This window comes from Meleagris gallopavo, chromosome 15, assembly GCF_905368555.1.
Source record: "Meleagris gallopavo chromosome 15, MGAL_WU_HG_1.1, whole genome shotgun sequence".
In the NCBI taxonomy this organism is placed as follows: Eukaryota; Metazoa; Chordata; class Aves; order Galliformes; family Phasianidae; genus Meleagris; species Meleagris gallopavo.
In genome coordinates, this window is record NC_139418.1 from 4,430,468 (window position 1) to 4,452,691 (window position 22,224).

General features: G+C 48.9%; 1 protein-coding gene across 2 annotated transcripts in view; it reads right to left on the bottom strand.

The window, feature by feature from the left end:
* WWC1 (WW and C2 domain containing 1) overlaps positions 1 to 18,837 on the bottom strand; it is a 63,102-nt gene extending 44,265 nt beyond the window's left edge. The window contains exon 1 of one of the 2 annotated variants that reach the window (XM_085236700.1): positions 18,698 to 18,837. In XM_085236700.1, coding sequence (XP_085092826.1) covers positions 18,698 to 18,816 — 119 coding nt within the window. In that variant the 5' untranslated portion in view covers positions 18,817 to 18,837. Of the gene's footprint in view, positions 1 to 17,144; positions 17,312 to 18,697 lie in introns of those variants that run through there. The other variant, XM_085236699.1, reaches the window with a different exon arrangement.
* Positions 18,838 to 22,224: the final 3,387 nt, after the last annotated feature.

The following is a 22,224-nucleotide window of genomic DNA, read 5'->3' on the forward strand; positions in this document are numbered from 1 at the left end:
TTGGCAGCTCTGAAGTTCTGTCCAGGCAGGTTCAGCAATGGATCCTAACAAGCCACAGGAGCCCCAGAGAGATCAAGGGCAGTTAGAGGAGGACTATTACTCCTTTAATGTCTCCACGACCTCAGCACTGCTAGATGGGAGCCACAGTATTTCTGTCAGCCTCTAAGAACCAGAGAGGGTTGGTCAGGGTAGTCTTGGAGCAATGGAAAACACCTAAGAATAAAAAACTTCTAGTTGGAAAGCCATCCTGAATTGAAGATATGGAACACAATAGTTAAGCATAAACATTACCCTGGGAACTGCAATACGCGCCATTCTGCTCAAGAAAGGCAAACCAAAACTACCTCAACAGGCCCACATAAACAATTCCTAAGAGCATTGCTGCAGAGCTTCCTGGGGTATTTCTTCAAGAAGTTAGTTTTTAAGTTAAGAAGGTTACCAGTAACACAATGCATTATGTCAACAAAGGAAAAGCACTGAGACAGCTACATTGGAACCGGAAGAAGCTTCCAAGAAAAGCAGAACACTTCAGCAACGCTAAGATCAAGAATGGAACATTGCCTACCATATTACACATGGAGCATTCAGCACTCCCAGTTTCCAAGATTTCTCATACAAGAAGCAGCCATTCTCACACCTGCCCATGAGCCTACGAGGCAGCAGCACAGCCTCAGACAGTATGATCACAACAGTACGACCCCAAAAACGTTACTGAGAACAGTGACTGCTGCTTCTGGTGCTGACGCAATTTCTTGATTCCTGTAAAGTCATACAGCAGAAATGTCAAAGAGCAGATGTCTAACAGTACCATGGGAGAGTGAATCTTCAGGGGATGAATAAGAAGCCTAAGATAAAAGCAACAGGGTAAGAATAGATTTATCACTGTTTTCATCCTGGGAAGCACAGGAACATTTACCAAGTAGTTATGCCTAGTAAGAAACAGAAAGAAACAACTCCGAGCCACACTTAGTGCCATGAATGGTACAAAACCCAAAACACGGCTCTACTTCTATTGCAATAGAGTCAATACAGATCAACAGCTACAGAAGTTTACCTGCTCATTTGAGGACAGTAAAAGTGAGGTTTGCATTAACAAGTTTGCATTTAAGTGAGTTGAACTGACTTACTCTTCTAAAACATTATTAATTTTGAATAACCCATTATCTGTTTTGCCAACAGACTGGGACTGTGTTAAGGTAGAAGCTAGAACACTCCTCCTCTCACTCCCCTCGAAAGCCTCCTGCCATCCTTCTGCCCCACGTTCCAAGAAGCACAAGAAGAAGAATCAAGTCCCGGTGCACAGACCAAAGAACCACAGCTCAGACAAACAGGAGCAGGACAATAGCTTGGGTGCTGCGTATGTTCTAGACTCCACAGCAGTGCCACAGTTTTTATATTGGTGTAGAAGACTGAGAAAGACGACAATATTCCTGAATTTAGTACAACTTTCGCTGTATTTTGAATTGCACCTTGTCTCCTGACTGGGATGAGCAGTCTGCTCACATTCAACATTTAGAGTATTTTAAGACGAGATACAGAAGCAACATATGTTATTTTTTCAGAATTCAAGGGAAAACTCCTTATGAAAATTACATTTCCCCAAACCATTTCCAACTCAAGTATTGTTGCAGGGAGTATTATCTGAGGCTTTTTATGAGCACAACGTTATGGATTTAATCTGTATCAATTGTTCAAAGAGGATGGGAATAGAAAGGCTCAGCAGTTAAGTACAAGCAATAAACCAGACCGTGACAAATTGTAACCGGGTGCCAAAAATGCAAGGTGGCATCTTTAAAGTGTGTGTGCCTGTGCATGTGGGTGTTAAATTGTCATCTGTTTGGAATGGGAAACTGACACCGTTATTTTGCTGCAGAAATGAGAATGCTGCATGCTTTGGCCTCAAGCAATTAACCAGGTTTGTACCTAATGAAGTGTGTCCCAAATTTATTTATTTTTAAGCGCCTGGTCTCCAACTGCACTTCACAAAGCTACCCACAATCAAAGCTTTTTTTAGCTACTCCTCAGAAATGCACAGCTCTTCTTATCAGCAAGATGCTCACACTCCAAACTATGGCTATGCACTGAGCACATCCACGCGGCCACATAAGCACTGTACTGCCTATATACCACTTCAGAAAGCAGTGCTAGTGCCCTGTGTGTAACCGCAGGCTGTGCAGCAGGGGAAGTACATTGCCCGAAACTGAGATATACACTGAAGACTAGACATAATCTAACTGCACCCGAAATGCAGGCAGCATCTATCAGTAGTTAATTTTCCCGTGCCACCTGCCTGCCCTGTAGTACTGCAGATACTTGTGGGATCGTGCAACCTGGTGTTATTTCCATTTCTTTTTATCTGCTGCATCTGACCTCCTGAAAGGAAGGCAGTGCCCCCACCACTTAGCAGCACTGACATCCATTTCCCACATTAATATTTTCTTTTTTAAAGGGAACATTTCTACCTAGTGCTAGCTTCCTACTCTCATTACTGAATTCCTGCCTGGTAGCTGGTGGTTAACCAGCAAGAGCAAGAGTATCTCCATTGCTGTGAGCAGAGGCCACACTTGGCAGTACCAGCTGAAAACAGAATTCTGAAGATCATTAGCACATATCCAAATTCCTAGCACACATCAGATCTCTAAAATGGAAAGTCTGATAACTGAGAAAACATTTCTGACCAAATGCTGTAAGAGAAGCATTTATAAACAAGTCATCTAAGACAATAGCAAACACCTCAATTCCTTTAATGGAAGATAAGCAGCACGGAAGTTCACATACCAGAAGAAAGACATTACTATTCTGTCCCTGTACAGAAAACAAATTGAGTTTAAGTATCTTCTCCCAAAGTTGCAGCAGCCTCAGTTCTGGAAGTACCACAGTCACAGGCTGCAATGGAACTACGGTCCCTTCAGGAATGCAGCATTTATCATTTCATAGCACCTATTCATAGTAATAAGTGTTAATTTCTTTTTTGTACTACAAGTATTGTTTTACTGGACTGTGAAGCTATTTATTTTTCTGGGATGTGCTCCAGGATTAAATGCAACAAAAAAGCATTTCAGAACAGAATCTGTCTGTTCTTAGGCAGTGCAATTCCTTTAACCAAGCACTCCATGCGACTGTACAAGAACACACACTGGTAGAGGGGAGGAAGGGAGAATCTACAGCACAAATACACTGACAACTGAGCCAGGCAAATAGTTGCTGCCACAAAAAGCAGCTCTCTCACCTTCCAACCCGCAAACCCTGCCCTTGGCTCTGGTTCCTTCCTGCAGCTCTGCCCTCCCCTATCATATCCCACAAGTTGCTCCCAGTCAGTGACACAGCAGAATTCCTAGATTTTAATGAGAGCCAATTCGCCCCTGAGTTACTGGGGCTCTCAGCAGTCAGCTGCACACCAGAAACAGTGAGGGCTGTAGGGAAAAGAGTGCAGCCCTCGCTTCTGGTGAGGACCTGGTGAGATGTCTGACTGCTCAGCAGGTGCTGGTAACCCAGCTCTTAAATGTGCTTCATCTGCCACAGCACTGTAATTTAAGTTGCTCCTCCCGAGTGGCCCATCTACCCCAGCTGCCAGATCCAGCCACACTAATGCATCTACACTCATTATTACTTATAAGCGAAGAGCACAGTTGTCAGCTTTAGCAGCAGGTCCCCCAGATCCCTGCACACCAGCAGGAGCTGGCTGTGCTGCAGGGACAGCTGTGCTCCCGGCAGTGACACGCTGCAGGACACAAGGAGCTGTCTTGTTGCAGCCCTGGGCAGCCAAGCAGCCCACTGCACACGGCTGGCAAAGAACGCACTTGCTGGCTGCACCTTTTCATCTCGATAAGGATTTTCAAGGTCATGTTTGTTTCCCTCCTGGCTCTGGTGAAATCCCAGGCACGCAGCCCGCAGCTGCAGCACATTCCCACCCCGCATGTCTCCTAGGTACCAGCACAACCTGTCACATTCCTCCACACCAGCACACCCCATCTCGTCAGATGGCTCCCTGGGCTCAGTAACACCTTACTGACTATATCCTTTTCTCCTGGGAGTGAGTGGCTGCAGCACCTTGCCCCAGGGCTGGAAGTGGTGTGGAAGGCATCAGCCTGAGAGCCTCCCTCTGCGCAGCACTCATCCCTGCACACGCAGCAGGACCACAGGCCTTCGCTGTGCCAGGCAGGATTCCTAGGTAGCTTCCAAACAAACCTTATGTGCTGCCTGCTCACAGGGAGAGCTAATTATACAAGCTGTTAGGCATGTATGCATGCACCACAGTGCTCTGAGTCATTAGAGCATGGGATTTATACTTCACTGCACGCATCTTGCTCTTTGTGACCATGTGCCTAGATACAGCCAGAACGAACACAACTATCTGGAATGTCTGCAGCTCGCCAACCAGCCTATCTGAATGCAAAGCTGGGCCGCCCCTGAGCCTGACTGGCTGCATGTGACCCGGCTGCACATCCAGCTTTCCCAATACTGTTTAGAACCCCTATTCCTTACCCCCTCCCCCCCACCATTTGAGAACAGAGCGCAGTGCAACATTTAAGTCGTGATCTTTTCTTGTGTTATAAAAGCAACTCGAGTGCTGGGGAAAGTCAGGCAGTTTGGGTGATCCCAGAGATGAACATGGGAAGCCCCCCCCAGGCTCACAGACCCGTTCCTATGGCAGCAGCCGATCTTCAGCTGATGGCAATCCCCCCCATTCAAAGGCACCGGACACCCAACGCCACAGCATGCCTGCCAGAGCAGGCATGTTTCTGTCCTTCAGTCACTCGGCTTTCATTTACAGGAGCCCAATCTGGTCCCCAGTGAGCTCAGGACAGCAGCCCGCAGCACTACATCCCGCAGCGCAGGGCCGGGTCTGCAGGGTGATGCCCACTGCCACTTCCAGCTAATTGCCACAGTCAATAGGAAGTGGCATAGAGTAGGACAGTGTGTGTTCAGCACTTTGGTTTGGTTCTCATTTTACTCCTGTGCTCATTAACAAAGCATCAGGGTGTATTCTACGTAAAAACAAATAGCAATAGCTATGTTTTACGTGGATTAGATGTTGTTTCTGACATTTCTCATCTTCAAAAGAACTTCTGCTAAGGATCTCACTTCACCTTCTCAGATCTCCACGCATCTGACATTACCTCTAAACAAGCTCTGTCCCCCTCATCCAGTCTGCCTCAGCCCCATAGCATGGCTCCATCCTACAGACATCCCTTTCCTAAAGGGATTATACTCTGACATCTCATGCTATACTCACACACAGGACTTCTCCCCGGGCCACCAGAAGCAGCCCATACAGCAGTGGCAGGGCTCACAGCTCAGCCCAGACCTTCAGCACCAGTGCAAGTTGCAACTCCGACACCAGTTACTTTTAACTCCTCACCCAAACACTGATCTACACCGTCAACGCATACTTAGCTACATGCATACATTAATTTTCTTCAATCAATTCAGCTAAGAGAATTACCATTCTTAGTCCATGTAGTCTACAAAGACCAAGTTGAAGCCCTCTAGCAAATCAAATACTCCTGCTGACCTTGCCTTGCATATCTAAGCAAACCTACGTATTGATTCAGAGAACCAAAATCAGTGATGAATGCACATAACTAATAAAAACACAGACCTTACCAGCAGAGGTCTTTGAGCACTCCTCCTTTCTTCCATTAATCTTGTCCTTTATTCAATGTCCTTCTAATAACTGCCAAATCAACGGCAGGAACACGTGCTTCTACTGTTCCACACTCAAGATGACAAAGGATATTGCAGAAACTGCAGCGTCCAGGATGAATGAAATCGCTGTGAAATCCTAACAACTTTTTTCCACTGAACTGCTCTGCAGAGTTCCTAAGCAGCAGCACTGAGTCCAGCCAACATGCAGAACAGTGCCTTCCAGATCTGCACGCAGCAGATCCAGGAAGGACATGCCGAAAGAAGCCAGCATCCCGTCAGGTGTCACCTTCACAGTGTCACAGCAGATGGAATTACAGCCTGCAGCACAGCACTAAGACAGCATCCATCTCTGATATTTAAGCTGTCTGCCCTGAAAGGCAAACCGGAAGTGGCATTGCTGCCCGTGGTGCCAGCTCAGTGCCTCACACCAAGTCAGGCTTTCCCAAGGAAGCATGCTGTGGGGGAAGGCTCTACTGCTGCAGTGCCCAACCCCATGTCACCTTGGTTACTGCAGCAGCAGAAACGGAGCCCTGAAAGCACAGAGCAGGGTTGGGGCACAGCAAGGTGAGGGACCCACACCTCCCAGGCCGCAGCAGTAGAGGGGCAGGAGGCCACGATGCCCCACAGTCATGACAGGCTCTGGGACAAAGCTGTCCAGCCCTTCCACCTGCAAGTAAGTGCACAAGTGGCCTGCACATCATAAGCTATCATCTGCTGCACTCTCAAGGTGAATCCAGAGGCAAACACCTACCCTGTCAGGATAGAAGGAAAAGAACCTAAATCCACATCCCATCCAGCCTCTATCTTTACTCAATAGAATGATGCAGCAAGTCTAGTAAGTGAGATCAGGGCCTAACACAAAGCTGTCAGGAGTAAAATAAGAAGCAGTGCTCACTATTAAAAAAAAAAAAGTGAGATTTGTAAATAAGTTAATGCCTTCTATTCTTCTTCACTAACATACAATAAAAATATTCTTAGAAAAATAAAATGCAGAGCTTCACAGCAACTAGAAGTGCTGCATTTCTTCACACATCAGCCATTCCCCTATCTGTACCCAAACCACTTGATGCGCTAAATGCCCACCTCATAAAGTCAACAAGTCATCCCTTAGGATTCAGCCTCAGAAGGACCGGATTTGTTTACCACAGTTTTGTCCTTTCTTTAAGGCTAAATAAAGGACTTAATGCTCTTCAAGTGCAGAGAGCTGCATGTTGGTCCCCCGTGCGTCCAGTCACCAGCTCGGGTGCAGCGATGCTCTGACATGGCAGACGGCAACGAATTCTCAGCACTCATTGTAAATGCAACAACTTTCCAGTTACCTAGAAACCTTATTTCAAATCAACACAAGTTCCGCTCTGTTCAGCGGAGCCTCCAGGCACCAAAGGGACATCACCTCTGCTGTCTGCCTCTTTGCTTACAATATGAGACAGCAAGGGGAACTTCTCTGAGCATCAAGCAAGAGAACCTACCTGTGACCGGCTAAGAAAACAAGTAAACAGGACTAAGAGGGCAATTTGCTACAGCTGTGCAAGCCAGAAAAATGAATACGTAGTCCTCAGTGAATTGAGTGCATTGCCTTGTTTTTTTGTTCAGTTGAATCAAGGCATCCCAGAAGCAGGCTGCAAGAGAGCAGGAAAGCTAAATTGAACAACACAGCTTTCAAGAAAGAACTCAGTGGGGAGGAAAGAACATGGAAACTCTGCTAGCTTTTCCCATCCAACATAGATGCATTTTATATTCTCCCCAACACAGAACTAAAGAGCAAAGGAGAAAGAACTCAAACATCAGTAAGGAGAAGCAATTCCAAGATGAGCTGTCAGAACACCGGGGAAGGGTGCAGTAAGCAACACACAAGAAGTACACACAGAGCCCTGGAGCTGACTGTTGCAATACAGGAACATGTCCCTCCATTTTTATGCACAGGATATAAAAGTTTAGACCATTATATTTGTTATTAAAATCAGTTGAGAAAAACATCTTAACAAGTTTCCATGCCTTTCTTAGCATGTTAAGGTTCATAATGCTTCTTGCAGTTCTCTGCTTCACATGTTTTGTTCAAGGCTTACTGATTATCCTAATAAAATAACACACAAAAGCGCACGAAAAACCCTCTTATAGTGAAAATTAGAGCATCGGATCTATTACACCACTCAGCCTTTCACCTCAGCTGGAGGAGCATTAGAGCCTTTGGACATCTCATTTCAATGAGAAGGTTATTTAGTTCTGGAGAGTTTGCAGCAAAGTATTTAATCGCTAAAGGATTTGCAAATGATACATGAATATGCATGCAGCACTTCTCACCATGATATAAATCCTATTGTATATTTATGAATGGATTGCTTTGCCTCTAGCATCTACATGTATATAAACACAGGTTTTATTCTTCCTCCCTTCTTTTTAAGGAGGTGCTTGAACAAATTTGCATTTTTTGAAATCTACCTACAATGCATTTCTTGCTTCTCCCCTGTAAAAAAAAAAAACAACAACTCTCTACATCTCCTCCTTCCATAAGGGAAAACACATACTGTATGAGAGGTTTTAAACACCCTTTAAGCATGTCCCCGAGAGAGAGCTAAGCAACAGTGGCACACAACTTGAGAGAGAAAACAGGAATGACAACAGCCAGAGAGAGGGGGAAAAAGTATTCAGAACATCTGAGTAGGGAATAAAGGTGTGAAGTGACAGGTCAATAGCTTGCTTTCGATTGCAAAAATTCTAGCTAAAGGGAAGTAAATCCTCCACAGGCATCTAGGAAGCAACATAAATACTAAGTCTCCTAATGCAAAAACCTTGTACCACTGATGGAACTCCATTATTCCTTTCATCAGGCACCCGGGCTGCTCACGAAGCAGCATTTTTAGCCTGTCTTCAACAGCGTTTGGCACGATGCGTTACCGCCCTTCAGGAGGGTGTTGCCACACACCTGCCTAACGACCGCAGAGAAGTAATTTCAGCAATGCCTTAAAGATACTTGTTGGAATGATTTAATTTAGGTTATTTCATTGCAAATCTATTCTGTAATAAACCTGTTGGCAAAGAAGCACTCGCCAACATACAGCACTCCATCAGAATCAAGTTTCACAGCAGACTTCCAAGCAGAATGATTACAGGTGTGAATTACCACCACTTGCACTGCTTTCATTCCTGTTAAGACACAGCAGAACTCTCAGCATTGAAAAGTTAAGCACCTCAGCTGTCCTCCTCCTTCAAGGACTTGGCATCTCTTGGCTCTGCATGGGAAACAGAAGCAGCCCCCAGATTACAGCCACCCCCTTCTGCAAAGGGGAGACCCACGGCAGGGAGCAGAAGGGCTGATCCAGCAGCCATAGGAGCACAACAGAACACGATCAATACACGACAAGTTCCTTCTTCTCCCAAATAATCATTGCCTGTTCACACATCTACTCCAGGTTGCAAACTGCAACACACTCAGCTTAAGTCGTGTCTTAAGACTTAAGAGAAAAAGATCCTCAAGAAGGAAGAAATGTATAGAGTGCCCTGAATCCAAATCCACAGCAGCCATGCCTGGACCAGACCACCTAAGTTACTGAAGATGCAACAATACCATCAGAACTACAGGAGAACCACTATCCAAAGCTGCAGCAGCCTGTCCCAGGGAAGCAGACAGAAAGAAAACCAGGATGCAATAAGGGTATTAGCTACAGCCTACTGGACAAATAGGGAGTAAAGATGAGAAAACTCAACAAAAAACATCTGTTGTAGGGCTAAGAGTGGCATTTACAAAAGCAGTGTGAAAGCAAACCTGAATGAAAGATGTCACTAAGTGTGAGCTGCTCAGCCGCAAATCGATCTCGGCGAATAATTTCAATCTGCAACTCTCCTGCAAATAATCCAGGCAGGTTCCTAAGCCATATATCCCTCCCTGCCATCCCACACATTCTTCCTCTAAAAGTGAAGGGAAGCTTAAAGAAGAAGGAGAAACTAATGCCCAACTATGTTTGTTTCTCTGATCTTACATGTCTTAAGTATTTGGGCTCAGAACATGCCTCTCTTAGCATCGAGCAATGAAAGACCATGACAGCAGATACCTTCCGCACTTAAACATTAGAGAGCCAGCTGCATGAGGAACTAGCAGTGCTATCAGATCTTCTCTGAAGAATTAACAGATGGCCTATGACAACACATTTACCTTTACTCAGAATTACAGACTGTTTCAGCTGCCCACGTAGCAAACCATCCCCACTCTAACCAAGCTGAGAGCTGCACAGTCTACTGCAGAGCGCACCAGGTGCAGCTGCTCTTCACCAGAAGTACATGCCAAATAAAGTAGCAAAATGTTAAGATGGAAGATTGCAGAAGGTTCTTTAAAAGACAGAACAAACTGGGGAGAGCTGTTAAAGATTAACCCTTAAAACTGACTTCCCATCCTTTAGTCAGAAGTGCTTCACCAAAAATACGCACTTAACTGGAACACCTTCTTAGATCTGATGCTGTCTCTCACCAAAACAGCACAGAAAGAGTGCGCCCCTGTGCAATAAATAGCTTGCAGGAGGTGACACCGGGAGCCTCAGCTTTGCTGCTCTACTCCCCTGCTAGCAGTCTATCAGCAATCAAATACTGTGACAAAGGAAGGGAGCAGCAGATGAAGACGGTGCAAAACAGCAGGAGAAACAATGAAAAAGATACAGGAGAGCTAAGAGCCTGAAAGTTACTCACCAGAAGTCAAGGAGGCTTAGAGACCTAACGGCAGCTTTTTTTGGTTATCGCTCACATCTTTGCAGTATCACATTTCTGTCTCGGCTTCACAGATTGAAGGAACTGCAGTTTATTAGGCAGTATGAGAGACTTTGGAGAAAGAGCAGAAAGCAGAGAGATAGGCTCCATTCACAGACAGCACGAAAGGAAGGGCATTCTAACATTCAGAGCAGTGGGTTAGAGGAAAGCTATCAGAAGTTGAGGAGATGCAGCTCACAAATCACACAGAACTGAAATAGGGGAATGACATCCATAATAACTGGAAAGGCATCACACATTTTACAAAGTTCAAGATAAATTCTGAAGCTCCTATACTCAAAATTTAAAAGCAAAAAAAAGAAGTCTAAAGCATCTTATAAAAGCCTAGTGTCACAGAAAGCCACAGGATATGGTTAACAGGCATGACATTGCCCCTCCCTGCACACACAGGTTAACATACAGACAGAACAACGCTCGTGGAGAAAATGGAAGATCTCTTCCGTGGACAAATCTGCCTATTTCTGTCTTACTGGAAAACCTCCTGACAGAGATGCACCTGTTAGGCAGCCCAAAGCACTCTACATAAGCTTCCAGATAAGAATTAAAAAGTGAGCATCCTTCCAAGGCAACAGATTATTTTACCCTTGCTGCTTACATCTTCTGCGGTGCGAAACACGGCCGACAAAAGAAAGGACAAACAGCAAGTGTGACTCACTGCCCTACTGACTGAGAAGCCATTTGGGGCAGCTGATGTGGAGAGTTTTGAGGAATTTTGGAAGAAATCTGAACAAGTGGGTGAAGTGACAGCTGAGGTGAAGAGAAATGAGATGCTGAAACACGCTGACCAGCATAAAGCGGAGTGCTTTAACCTCCCCGTCCTCCGCAGGGTGAACATGCTGCTAATCAAATACACCCAAGCATCACCACTAACACCTTCCAACAAAACTTTTGTATAAGGTGCTGATTTCATTTTCGGTTTAACCACCACAAAAATCCACACTACAAAAGTGTTATTCATGTTGAGACTTTTTTTTTTTTTTTTTTTTTTTTGAAGTGACAGCCTCATCCAGAACACTACATCCAGTGCTGATCATCCCAAATTAGGCAAGTCATACAATTTTATCTTTGAAAGGCTTCCTTCAGTTCTCCCTCTCTGCTTTGCAGGGAACTCATTCAGAACACCAGCAGGCCACAAAGCTTCATGGTTCCCTCCAGCATCGCTCCATCAATCCTAGGCTGCACCTGGAGAAGCACTACCAACACAGAAGCAGCTGCCAGCAGTATCTTCCTGAAAAGCAGGGTCTCTGGACAGCTGAGACATCGTCTTCCCAACAACAGCTCAAGTCCTGCATAGCCACCAGAAGACTGTGCTAACAGGTGTCAAGGAATCAAAGCAGCACCAGTGTGAACAAAGGCTGGACTGCAACAGCCAGGGCCTGCCTGAACAGCAGCCACCCAGCAGTTAAGAATGAGAGGAGCATCGCTTCTAAAGCACAGACCAAACCTGAAGCAGCACTCTCAAGATGCCCTTCCAGATCAGTGACATAAGATGCAGAAGCACAATACATGCATGTGCCCAACAGGCTCAAAGTGAATCTTTAGAACTACAGAAGCAAAATTGGCCAAAAACTTCCCCATGCACCAACCTGCAGTGAAGCAAGCAGTGGTTCCAGCTTTAGAGCACCAAAACTCTCAAACACGGAACAGATATGAATGACTGCCTCCTGCAAATCAATACTGCTCATTGGGTACTTTAAATCAATAAAGCTTTTCTCCACAGAGTAAATTCTCCTGAAACAGCGATTAGACATTTTAGGAGAAACTAAGTAGTTTCATTAAACAATACCATTAGTCCTGAAACATCAGCTTGACATCTCAGCCAGAAAGCACTCCATCAGAACTAATTAATCCCCACAGCACCTCCATAAGACTGAGAGCACCATTCATCTATTTTTAAATGTGCTGGGCATTTCTGTTACAGAACACAGAGGTGGGGTGGAAGTCATAAGCACCAGAACAAACAGAGCAAGCTGAGCCAGCAGAAAACATCCAACAGCATGAGAAAGCAGGAGAACACTGACAGCTGTAAGACTTGGCTTCTCTGCATCTTCCTGCTGCAGACCAAACCTCCTGTGAATACCCAGAGTCTTCCAGATGTCACCTGACTGGATGAGTGGCAGTGAAAAATGGTTATTATTCCACTGGGAGCAGTTTTGTCTGTTGTTTGCTCAGCAAATTATCTATGCATGCAGCTTGAAGTGTGTGTGTGTTGTGTGTGTGTGTGTGTGTGTGTGTGTGTGTGTGTGTGTGTGTGGAGGGGGTAGCGGGGGGGAGCAGTAACCTCAGGCTCTGTGAATGAGAACTTTGGGTTTTATTGGAGCAGTTAAAGCTAAGTTCTCATTACCACAAGCAAAGCACATAACCTTACTGAACAGGTATCATTAATGGCAAGCAGCCAGTAGAGAAGGTATTTCCCTCTGAGGAAGTGGCTGATCTACACAGCTCCTGGACGCGTGCACGTGGCAGCAGCAGCCCGCACACCCCAGCCCCTGCCATCCACCAGCCCTGGGCCACTTGTTCGGCTGCCACGTGCCTTGCCAGGGGCATCAGCAGGGCACCTGGGCTGAGCCAGCCAGCCACAGCACCGAGCAATGCGAGGAGGACTTTCCACTGACACATACACAATTTCTCCCTCTGTATGGCAAGGGCATGCAATTCTCCCAGACTTGACACAGCCAAGTGCCACGCCAAGCCCAGGACAGCCCAGCCCTGACACAGAGCACCACCAACCACACCTCTGTACTGTGGGCAGCACCACTCCTGCACGCTGAGCAGAGAGCACGGTGCCTCAGCACCTCACCGACACCTGCTGGAACAGGGGACACAATCGTCTACCAACAGACTCCTCAGTCACTTCAACGAGAGTTCAGCAGCAGGTCAGCCACAGAACCTCCCTGTGCTGCCGGCACAGACTGCTTTGTCTTCAGGGTATTCCATTAACAGTTATTTTTATGGACCAACCTTTCTGGGTCTTACAATATATTTTCTTGCACAACCTAGAAGAATTCAAATCAGATTCAGACACCATTACGTTTGTCACCAGCTCCTCTTTCCACAGCTGCACTGTGAATAAAGTGTCAGTGACAGCTCCAGGACACTCTGTGCCACATGGCAGGGTTCACTCGGGCTCTGCTACAGAATGTGCCCTACCTACAGAACGTGCCCTACCTACAGAACGCAATCAGAAGCTACTGGCAGAGCTGGCACCCCCAGCTCTGGGCACAGCCAGCCCAGGCCACAGCTGCCAACATGTCCTTGCGGCACTCCTGGGCTGAGCGCAGCCACCACAACCTCCTGCCTGGCACCACCTGTGCCAACACAGCTCCCACACTGCCATACAGGACCTGGATCAGCTGCTGCTGTTAAACAAATCCAGACAATGAGACATTCACCAACCAGAGCATGTTCTGGATCAGGCTTCCTGCATTGCTACAGAATTCCATTCCAACAGCAGCAGCTCCAGCTGTCCCAGCCAGCAGTGCCACCGAGCCCCAGCACAACAGCACAGGGATAACCACCTACACGTTCACCGTACTCGCATCTTCATCATTTACAAGTTGGTTCTCAGTACAACTACTTCGCTATGAGAACAGATGACTTGCACAGGAGGAAGCTGCTGATTCCCTTGTCAAGTGAGCTGCAGTCGGAGGCAGCTTCACAACTTCACAAGCTGGCAGCCCTTCTGATGCACAATTTAAGCCCTCCCCCCAAGAAAGGCAACCTTGCAGAGCAGAAGATGAAGCTCAACCTAAACTATGGAAACCCAGCAGTGGATGTGAACACAGTGAGGGGCGGGTGCTGCATTTCTGCAGTGGTGACAGTGGGTCACCTCTGCTGGTACATTTACAAGCACAGCATGCAGGCTCTCGTTCATTGCTGGTGAAAATGCACAGCTACTGGTGGTGACTGTGTTGGAAAATAGTATTTTATAGCTGAAAAGTGGTTCTATCAAACAGTGTTCTTGTGCTCTTTGTATCTGTTGTAGTTTTCACGGAAATAAATAGGAGGCATTACTTTCAGAGTAACCTATGCATTAGCACTGATATTAACTTCCACTTAGTGCAGGGGGAGAAAAAACTAAAAGAACAGTACAAATCCTACACACTGAGACACCTGCTCCCAAAGACAGCATTTGAAGTGATTACAAAGACTGCATTTCTGTCACTCAACTGTGTGCTTATAGAAAATGGCTTTTACAGACACACGTGGAACTGCCTGTTCTTTATAATAAAAGAATCAGCTATTTGGGGGAACGTAAACATGAGAAAGATGCAGATCCACATACACCTGATGGGGCATTAGGGGAACTAGCAGTAACAAGAGGTAACAGCAGGCCAGCCAGCAGCACGCCGTGGTGCTGCCAGTGATAAAGAAATGCAGAGAAAAGAAATGCTGGATTTTGGATTTTGTCTTCTCCTGACACTGATTTTCACCTGCAGGAAAACACAGCTTCCTTTCTTCTCAATGCTTTTGAGTGCTCTCCCTTCAAGTCTTTTTATTCTTAAGAATTCCTACAATTTAGGCAGCTAAATTTCACTTTATTCCAATGACTACCGTTACGTTAATAGGCAAATAATCTAAGTAGCAGGTATTTACATATGAAGTTTTACCAAGATGCTCACACTTGATTCTTTCATACAAGCTTGGAGATCAAGTGTGCAGAGCAGACTGGGTGTGAGAAGCTTCATGAGCAGAATAACAGAAGAAATACAGCACACTGCAGCACCTCATAGAGCCTGGCAGGGAGGCTTAATGGGGGCACAGCAAGATGATTATGCTATATATATAACGTTAGCTGGTCTTCATCAAGATCCTCAGGCTCTTTAACATTCACAAGTAAACAGGTGGCACTAGCTTTAATAGCACAAAGTATGCTACATGTGACAATATACACTGACATATATTGGCCCTGAACCCTGGCACATCTCTCCCCTACTTGTCTTTACCAGAACTTTGCAGGTTCAGAGTGGAAGAAGTCTCTATATGGAGTATGAAGTTGTCAGAGAGACACTGCAGAATCTGAGCTTTCTTTTAGTAAGCGTCTCCAACATGCACATCACCAAGAGCCTTTGAAAAATGAAGGCACCAACTGAGGCACTGCTGCCTCCCAGAAATGCAAGCACCTTCCGTGGTTCAGTAGCTTCCCCAGGCTGACCTGAGCAGCGCTCTGGGTTTGCCATCTTTCACACTCAACAGAAGCCCAGTGAGTGGGACAAGCAGAGGTCAGCCAGCTCCATCTACAACAGCTAGAAAAACCCACATACACCAACAGACCAGGAGCATGAGAACACAAGACCCAGAGAATAGGACATGTTTACCAGGCACCTTCAGGAAGCTTCAAGGTAGAAAACCCTCTTACAAGACAGTTTGGGGGCAGATTAAGAGGTTTCCCTACACACTGCTGAGAACCCAAGGACAGCATACATACCGGTATCCAGATACCTCTAACCCCGACGTCTGATGAAAGCAAAGCCTCATTTGAGGCACTATGTTGGTGCAATTCCTGCTCTTAAACATCACTGCGAGTCAGACAGCAGCTGGGGCTGATGTTTCTGAGACGCACTTACCTCTGATTTGCTAATCAGCACAGCAGATTACAGAGCAGGTGCATCCCCTGCATTAAGGAAGCAGCTGGGACAGCACTCTGATATGCTTTACCACATGCTGGTGGATGCCTAGAAAATCATGCTTGCCTTTAGAACTAGGAATAACAAACTGATTTTTCTCTCAGCTCAGTAAGGCTGAGTCACCTATCACAATGCATCCAAGTCCAGAATTACCTAGCTCAGGACAAACTGAGAACTAAAAAAAAAAAAGTCAGTTATTTCTGCACCCTTTTATATAGACAAAAAAAAAGATCTATTTTTCCCCATCTGCCCACAAGAAGTGCCTCGCAGCTTTTTAACCCGAAACCTTGCCTACAGGATACCCAATTCCTCTGTTACACTGTAGCACGGTAATGGTCACATTACAAAATTCCTCTCTGGATGATTTCCCTAAACACTCTAAAATCCACGGGCTCCCCAGGACTCCTCATCTGGAAAAGCCCTACATGGTGCAAGGTAGGAAGCACTCCAGCACACAGCAGGACCAGCCAAGCTGTCAGAGCATCACTCAGGTCACCGCAGGACAGCGACTCGCCCAGGTCACAGTGACTCTGTACCACCTGAAGTGCAATGGCCCCTCTTACCAAAAGCCCATCTGAAGAGCTGGTGCAATGAGCTACAGGAGAGCAGGCAAACCTGCAGGGATGGCGGTGCCAACCCAAGTGCAAACCCAACATCAGCTGCTATCCCAAGTGTAATGGGCAAGCCTGTGCCCTGAAGCTAGATGGTGTCCCTGCTTATGGCTTTTTCCACTAAATTAAGCTGGAACGAAAGACTTAAGGAGGTTTAAAACCTGCATGCCATTTTCTATTTAGTGAGCAACCAGTTGTTGCTCGCTAAATAAACCAACCAGGTATTGTAAAAGCACAGACACAATGAGATCTCACCACTGAGAGGCAATGGGGTTCAGAATGAGCCTTCAAACATAAATCTTGCCCCACTTTCCCAAAGTCTGCAGTTTTACAATCACACTTCCCAGTATCTACTGCTTCCTCCTGGATCAAAGACAGCATACGTAAGCAGAGCACAGAGAGCACTGCAGCAAGCACACACAACCACCTCTCAGCTGCAGCTAATTCACACACCACTTCCAGGCAGAGAAATGCTGAACACACACCGTCAGATGCACAGTACCTAAAGCCAACCCCACTATGGCAGGGACAGTTATGGCTGAGCTGCTCAGAAACTCCCATCACTTGGTGTCCACAGAGAGCTGTCATCAGCTGAAAGAGAAACTTATTCTTACAAGTACAGCAGACCATGTCCCAGACTCATTCAAACACGTGGTTCCCCATGTGACAGGTAAATGTTTTAACACTGAAGTTGTTCAGCAGTGGACCAATGAGCTCTTCCAACCTCGCTGGTGTTCCGAGGCAGGAGGAGTGCCCAACAGCCTGAGTTCACAGCAGCCTGGCCACACTGCTGGAAGATGACTCAGAAGCAAAGCCCGTCAGGGCCATGTGTATTCAGGTGTATTACTACGTGCACAACAAACCCGTCCTGTGATAGGGCCTGTTGGTGGTGAATGCTCTCCTTTAACAGCAGTGAGCAGTCAGCCCTCATGGATAAGGCAGCCTTCAGCTGCTGCTGTGTCTGACTCACAACCACAGACACATCGGAACTGCTGTAAGCCGCCATCAGCCCTAACAGATTTCTCACTTACCTTCACCAAAAAAAAAGATGCTAAGAAAGTATCCTCAATTTCAGCTCATATCAACTTTAATCAAGGTTAAAAGCCACACTGAGGCACAAACGTGCTCTTTCAGTTCTTTCAATCACTTCACTGAAACATCGGCTTAAAACATGTTCCAAACCTTCAGCAGTCCAACAGGTTACACGTTTGTCACCGGGATGCACAAGGATTACTCCTGGAATGCAGAACACTCCTTAAAATCCTGTAAAACTGCACAACTCACTTCCTGAAACATCAGCTGAGCTACGCAGCACCGGGATAAGGCACAGCGCCGGCATCCCACATGGGATCCCGCAACGGGAGCCCCGCAAAGAGCAGGGGCTGAGCAGGGGGAGAGGGAAGCCAGCGGGGTGCGAGAAATACTTAATGACACGGAGGAAAGCCCGCAAGGTGCGCCCACAGCACACGCCGACCGCGTTCAACGGTCGGAATTTCCAGCTCATCAAGACAGAAGTCCGAGCCGCGTGCCCGGGATTCCCGACACGGCACCCGAGGCGGGAAGCGCTCGGATCCCGCAGCGCCCCAACGCTCGGGGCTCCCCGCGCCCACTCGCAGCGGCCGCCCGACGCGGCGCCGGGACAAAGAGCCGCCGGGACGCGGCCCGAGCGCGGGGCGGCCCGCTTCGCTCCCGTGGCCCTTCAAAGTGAACGACACTGGGAAAGAACCCCTCGGGAACGCGGAGAGTCGAGCGGAGCGCCCCGGGAAGCGGCGACCCGCGCGTCCCACCGCCCACCACCCACCGCCCGGCGCCGAACTCGGAGGGCCGCGGCACCGCCCGACCCGCGCCGCTCCGCCCGGCAGCCGCTCAGGGCCGCGCGCCGAGGCGGGACGCGCCGCAGGTACGGCCGCTCCGGAACGAAGGAGGGCGGCAGCGCTGCAGGTGAGGGCGGGCCCGGCCCGCGGCGGAACGGCACGGAGAGGCCGGGCCCGGCGCCGAGCCCCGCCGCGCGGCCGCTCCCCGAGCAGACGGCCGTCCCCGCCCCCCACCGCCCACCTGTCGCGGGGGTCGATCCAGCTGGTGGTGCGGCTGCCGTGGTCGATGTAATACACCTTCCCGTCGTAGTCCCGCGCCTCCTCCCAGCCCGCGGGCAGCGGCAGCTCCTTCCGCGGCATCGTCCCCAGCGCCGGCCACACCGCCCCATGCAGCGCCCCGCTCCGCGGCGGTGGCCGACCCCGGGTTAGGGCCGAGCCGGGCGGGCGGCGAGGAACGGAGCGGTGTGGAGCGGGGCCGCGCCGGCCCAGCCGCACACAGAAGCGCCCCGGGCGGCGGCGGCTTCTCGCATGCCGGCCCCGCGGCGGGGGCGGGGCCTGGCGGGGGCGGGACCCGAAGGGGCGGGGCGGGAGAGCCCTCGGAACGCGCTGCGGCGGGACGCGGCCCCTCGCGGCCCCGCTCCCGCGCCGCTCCGCCGCCTCGGGCCGCCCCCACTCCCCCGGCCGGGAACACCGCCCTCGCGGCCCCGCCCCTCCGCGCGGCACCGGCGGGGCGGACAGCGCCCCCTGCTGGAGGGGCGGAGGCCCGGCGGAGCCGGAACGGGGGCGTGGCCCCGGGGCGGGAGGGGCGGCCCGCGGAATGCCCGCTCGTGCCCGGCAGCCGGCGTCTGCGGTTCGGCAGCGAGCGGCCGTCCGTCTTTTGACGGCCGTTTGTGCGTGGCACGAGTCTCCCCGGACGCGCGTGCATGCGGCTTCGACTGACCTGAGAGACCGCCCCCCGTGTTACCCTTCTCGGTCTTACCCCGCCCGCCACAGCAGAGCTACGGCACGACGCCGTTGCAACGCCCTGCGTTGTCCGGGAATCTACAATCACGGCATGCCTGGGCTCGGCACGGATCTTACAGCCCCCGGCTGCACGCCCTGATCGCCGCCCACGGGTTACGGCTGCGCCGGGCGCGTCCAACGCAGCCCTGAACGCATCGGTACGGCTCCGTGCCGAACGAGCCCTGCACGGAGTCCCCGCAGCCAGTAACATCGATGGCTGTACTCAGACCCAACGGAGGTCTCTGACAAAGAGGAAAGTTTAATTCGGCCTTCTCCTGTCAGAGCCTTGGATAGGCGATCCCGGATTTGATTCTGATGTTAAATGTCTAACGGCCTTTCCCACAGTCAGTAAACATAACGCACTTCTTCACGCTACCCTCAGCGCTGAGAAAAGGAGTAGAATCCCTTGGATGAAGCGATTTACTCACTTTTATGAGCTGCTTACAGCAGCACGGAGCTTCGCCCGGCCCCGCTGCCAGCCGACCGAGCTCAGGGTGCGAGCAGCGCGTGGGACGCACGTGGGGGCCGGGGCACAACACGCCCGCAGCGAGGCAATGACCACCTGTCACCGCCCTCGGCGTGCTGCGAGATTTTTTTCCTTCAACCAAATCAAGGTTTTATGTTTGTTTGTTTTTTCCGAACGACCGTACTGCGCGTGCTGCCGCGCGTTCTGTCGGGCGCGCAGTACCGTGCCCCTGCAGCACGGCTCGGTACAGCCCGGCACAGCCAGCCCTGCCCGCCTGCCGCCTCCGCGCTGGGACGCACCTGTGTGCCGCACACCCGGACCGCCGCGGGCCGCAGCACGGAGGAGCCGCGCAGGCGCAGATCGCCGCTGATCTCAGCCCCTGCTGTGCTGCGGCCCGCGGTGGGGCCGGGTGCTGTGGCAGCTGTGCCGGCGCGTTGTAACGGCCTGTCTTCCTCACCTGGGCAGAGACCACGCGTTAAGGTGGGGGTGGCATCAAAAGTGTCCTTACAGCCCACAGAAGCAAGCAGGTTTCTCCTTTCTACTTCTGATACGAATTTTTGACTGATGGAAAGGCCTGGTTTATCTGATAGTACTGATTTATAGCATTAGATGATGCTTATTGAAATTCTATTTTCATTTATATGTTTTCTTCACTTAACGAAGCACACTATGTGTGCCTGTTTGTAACAGCAAAGAGACCTGAGCTGCAGCCAGCATGATTCCAGCAGATTTCCATACTCAATTACAAAATTAGGCTAGAACCCGCCAGGAGTTGTTGTCTGAGATATAAAACTTCTGTAAATATGGTTTCTCCAATAGCAGTGCTGCTGAGCCGCTGTAACAGCACAGGCAGCATTTTGGCACGTTATCCTTTTGTACTCATGATGACCAAGCTGCCACTTCCATTGTAAATCCTACTTGCTGAGGGTTCATACGCTGGCTACGTTCTCTTGCCTCTCTCCAAAAGTTGGCATGCAACTCTCTCCCACAGAGTTTTCACCATTTCAGTATTGCTTTTTCAGTTCTCGGCTCCAGCTCTGCAGCAGAAGCCTGACTTCAGCCCCAGAACAGTTCTCAGCAGAGGTCAGGACACTACACGTATCTTAACAAACAACAAAATAAGGAGAAGCCTGATTTATTTTCATCTGATATGGATTTTGAACAAGTGCTGCAGAGCTTCTGGGAAGAGGACGAGTGGAAACGGAACCATTGGCAACATGTGACCTGCAGGTCCCCTCACAGATCTCCTGCAGGGAGTCTGGGCAGGGCTGTGCCACCAGGAGCTCACCGTGGGTGCTGAGCTGCACACAGGGCTCAGGGAAATGACCTCCAGCACAAAGTTGTTTGCATCTAGGAGCTCAAATGCGTTGCTGGGGACCTGTGCTTTGGAAACCACTCACAGATGGGGATAAATGGTCTCCGAGTATTAGCTACGTGACTGGACCAGGTCCAAAAGTTGTTTAAGAGTACCCTGATGATGCACATATTATTTGCAGAGGAACTTGTCTTTCTGAGTGCTTCCCCTGCAAATCTGTCCCCAGGAAGTAATATCACAAGTGGTGCTTCGCTTTAGTTTCCTTCTGCAGAGGATAAAGAGAAGTAGCAAAATTAAGTCTGAACAGTTTCAGCTTTAGGACATTGGTAAGAGAACAAAGGAAACACAAGGCTGTGCAGCAAGTTCTCATTTCCAGCTGCAAGAAAACTTCTTATTTAAAAAAATGACCTAAAAAGCTCACCAGTACAGATCAGAGCATTCAGGAAAACGGTGACAGTGAGAAGTGCTTCCACCTTGGGATTTCATGATTTAAGTTTACACCAAAAGTAACAAACAACAAAGTAAGCTCCATAAATACCCACCTAATATTTCACTTGTTTAATAAAGTTTCACTTCTAGACAAGTCTGATAACAGCACTTCACATCTATCAGCACAGAGTAACATCTGCAGCGAGGGACATATAGGACTTTCTCTGGAAATGTACCCGGATTCATCCTTCTGAGAGAGAGAACAGGGCCTGGAGTTCTGGCACATGCAGTGCACGGGGAGCACACAGGTGCAACGCTGCGATCGGAACGAGATGGGTTCTGTTTGCTCAGCAAAACTCAGATGGGCTCTGAGTGTGATAGGTGCTGCATAGCACTGCCACCAAGCTGTTCTGCTTTAAACGTGCCCTGGAGTGAATTAATGCCCGTAATCAATTCAAACATCTCTGCTGATACCATGAATCATTAAAAACCTCATCTGCAACCCCAAAAGCAAGACTGCTCTCAAAATTAAGTGGTGCTTTCTGACTACATACTT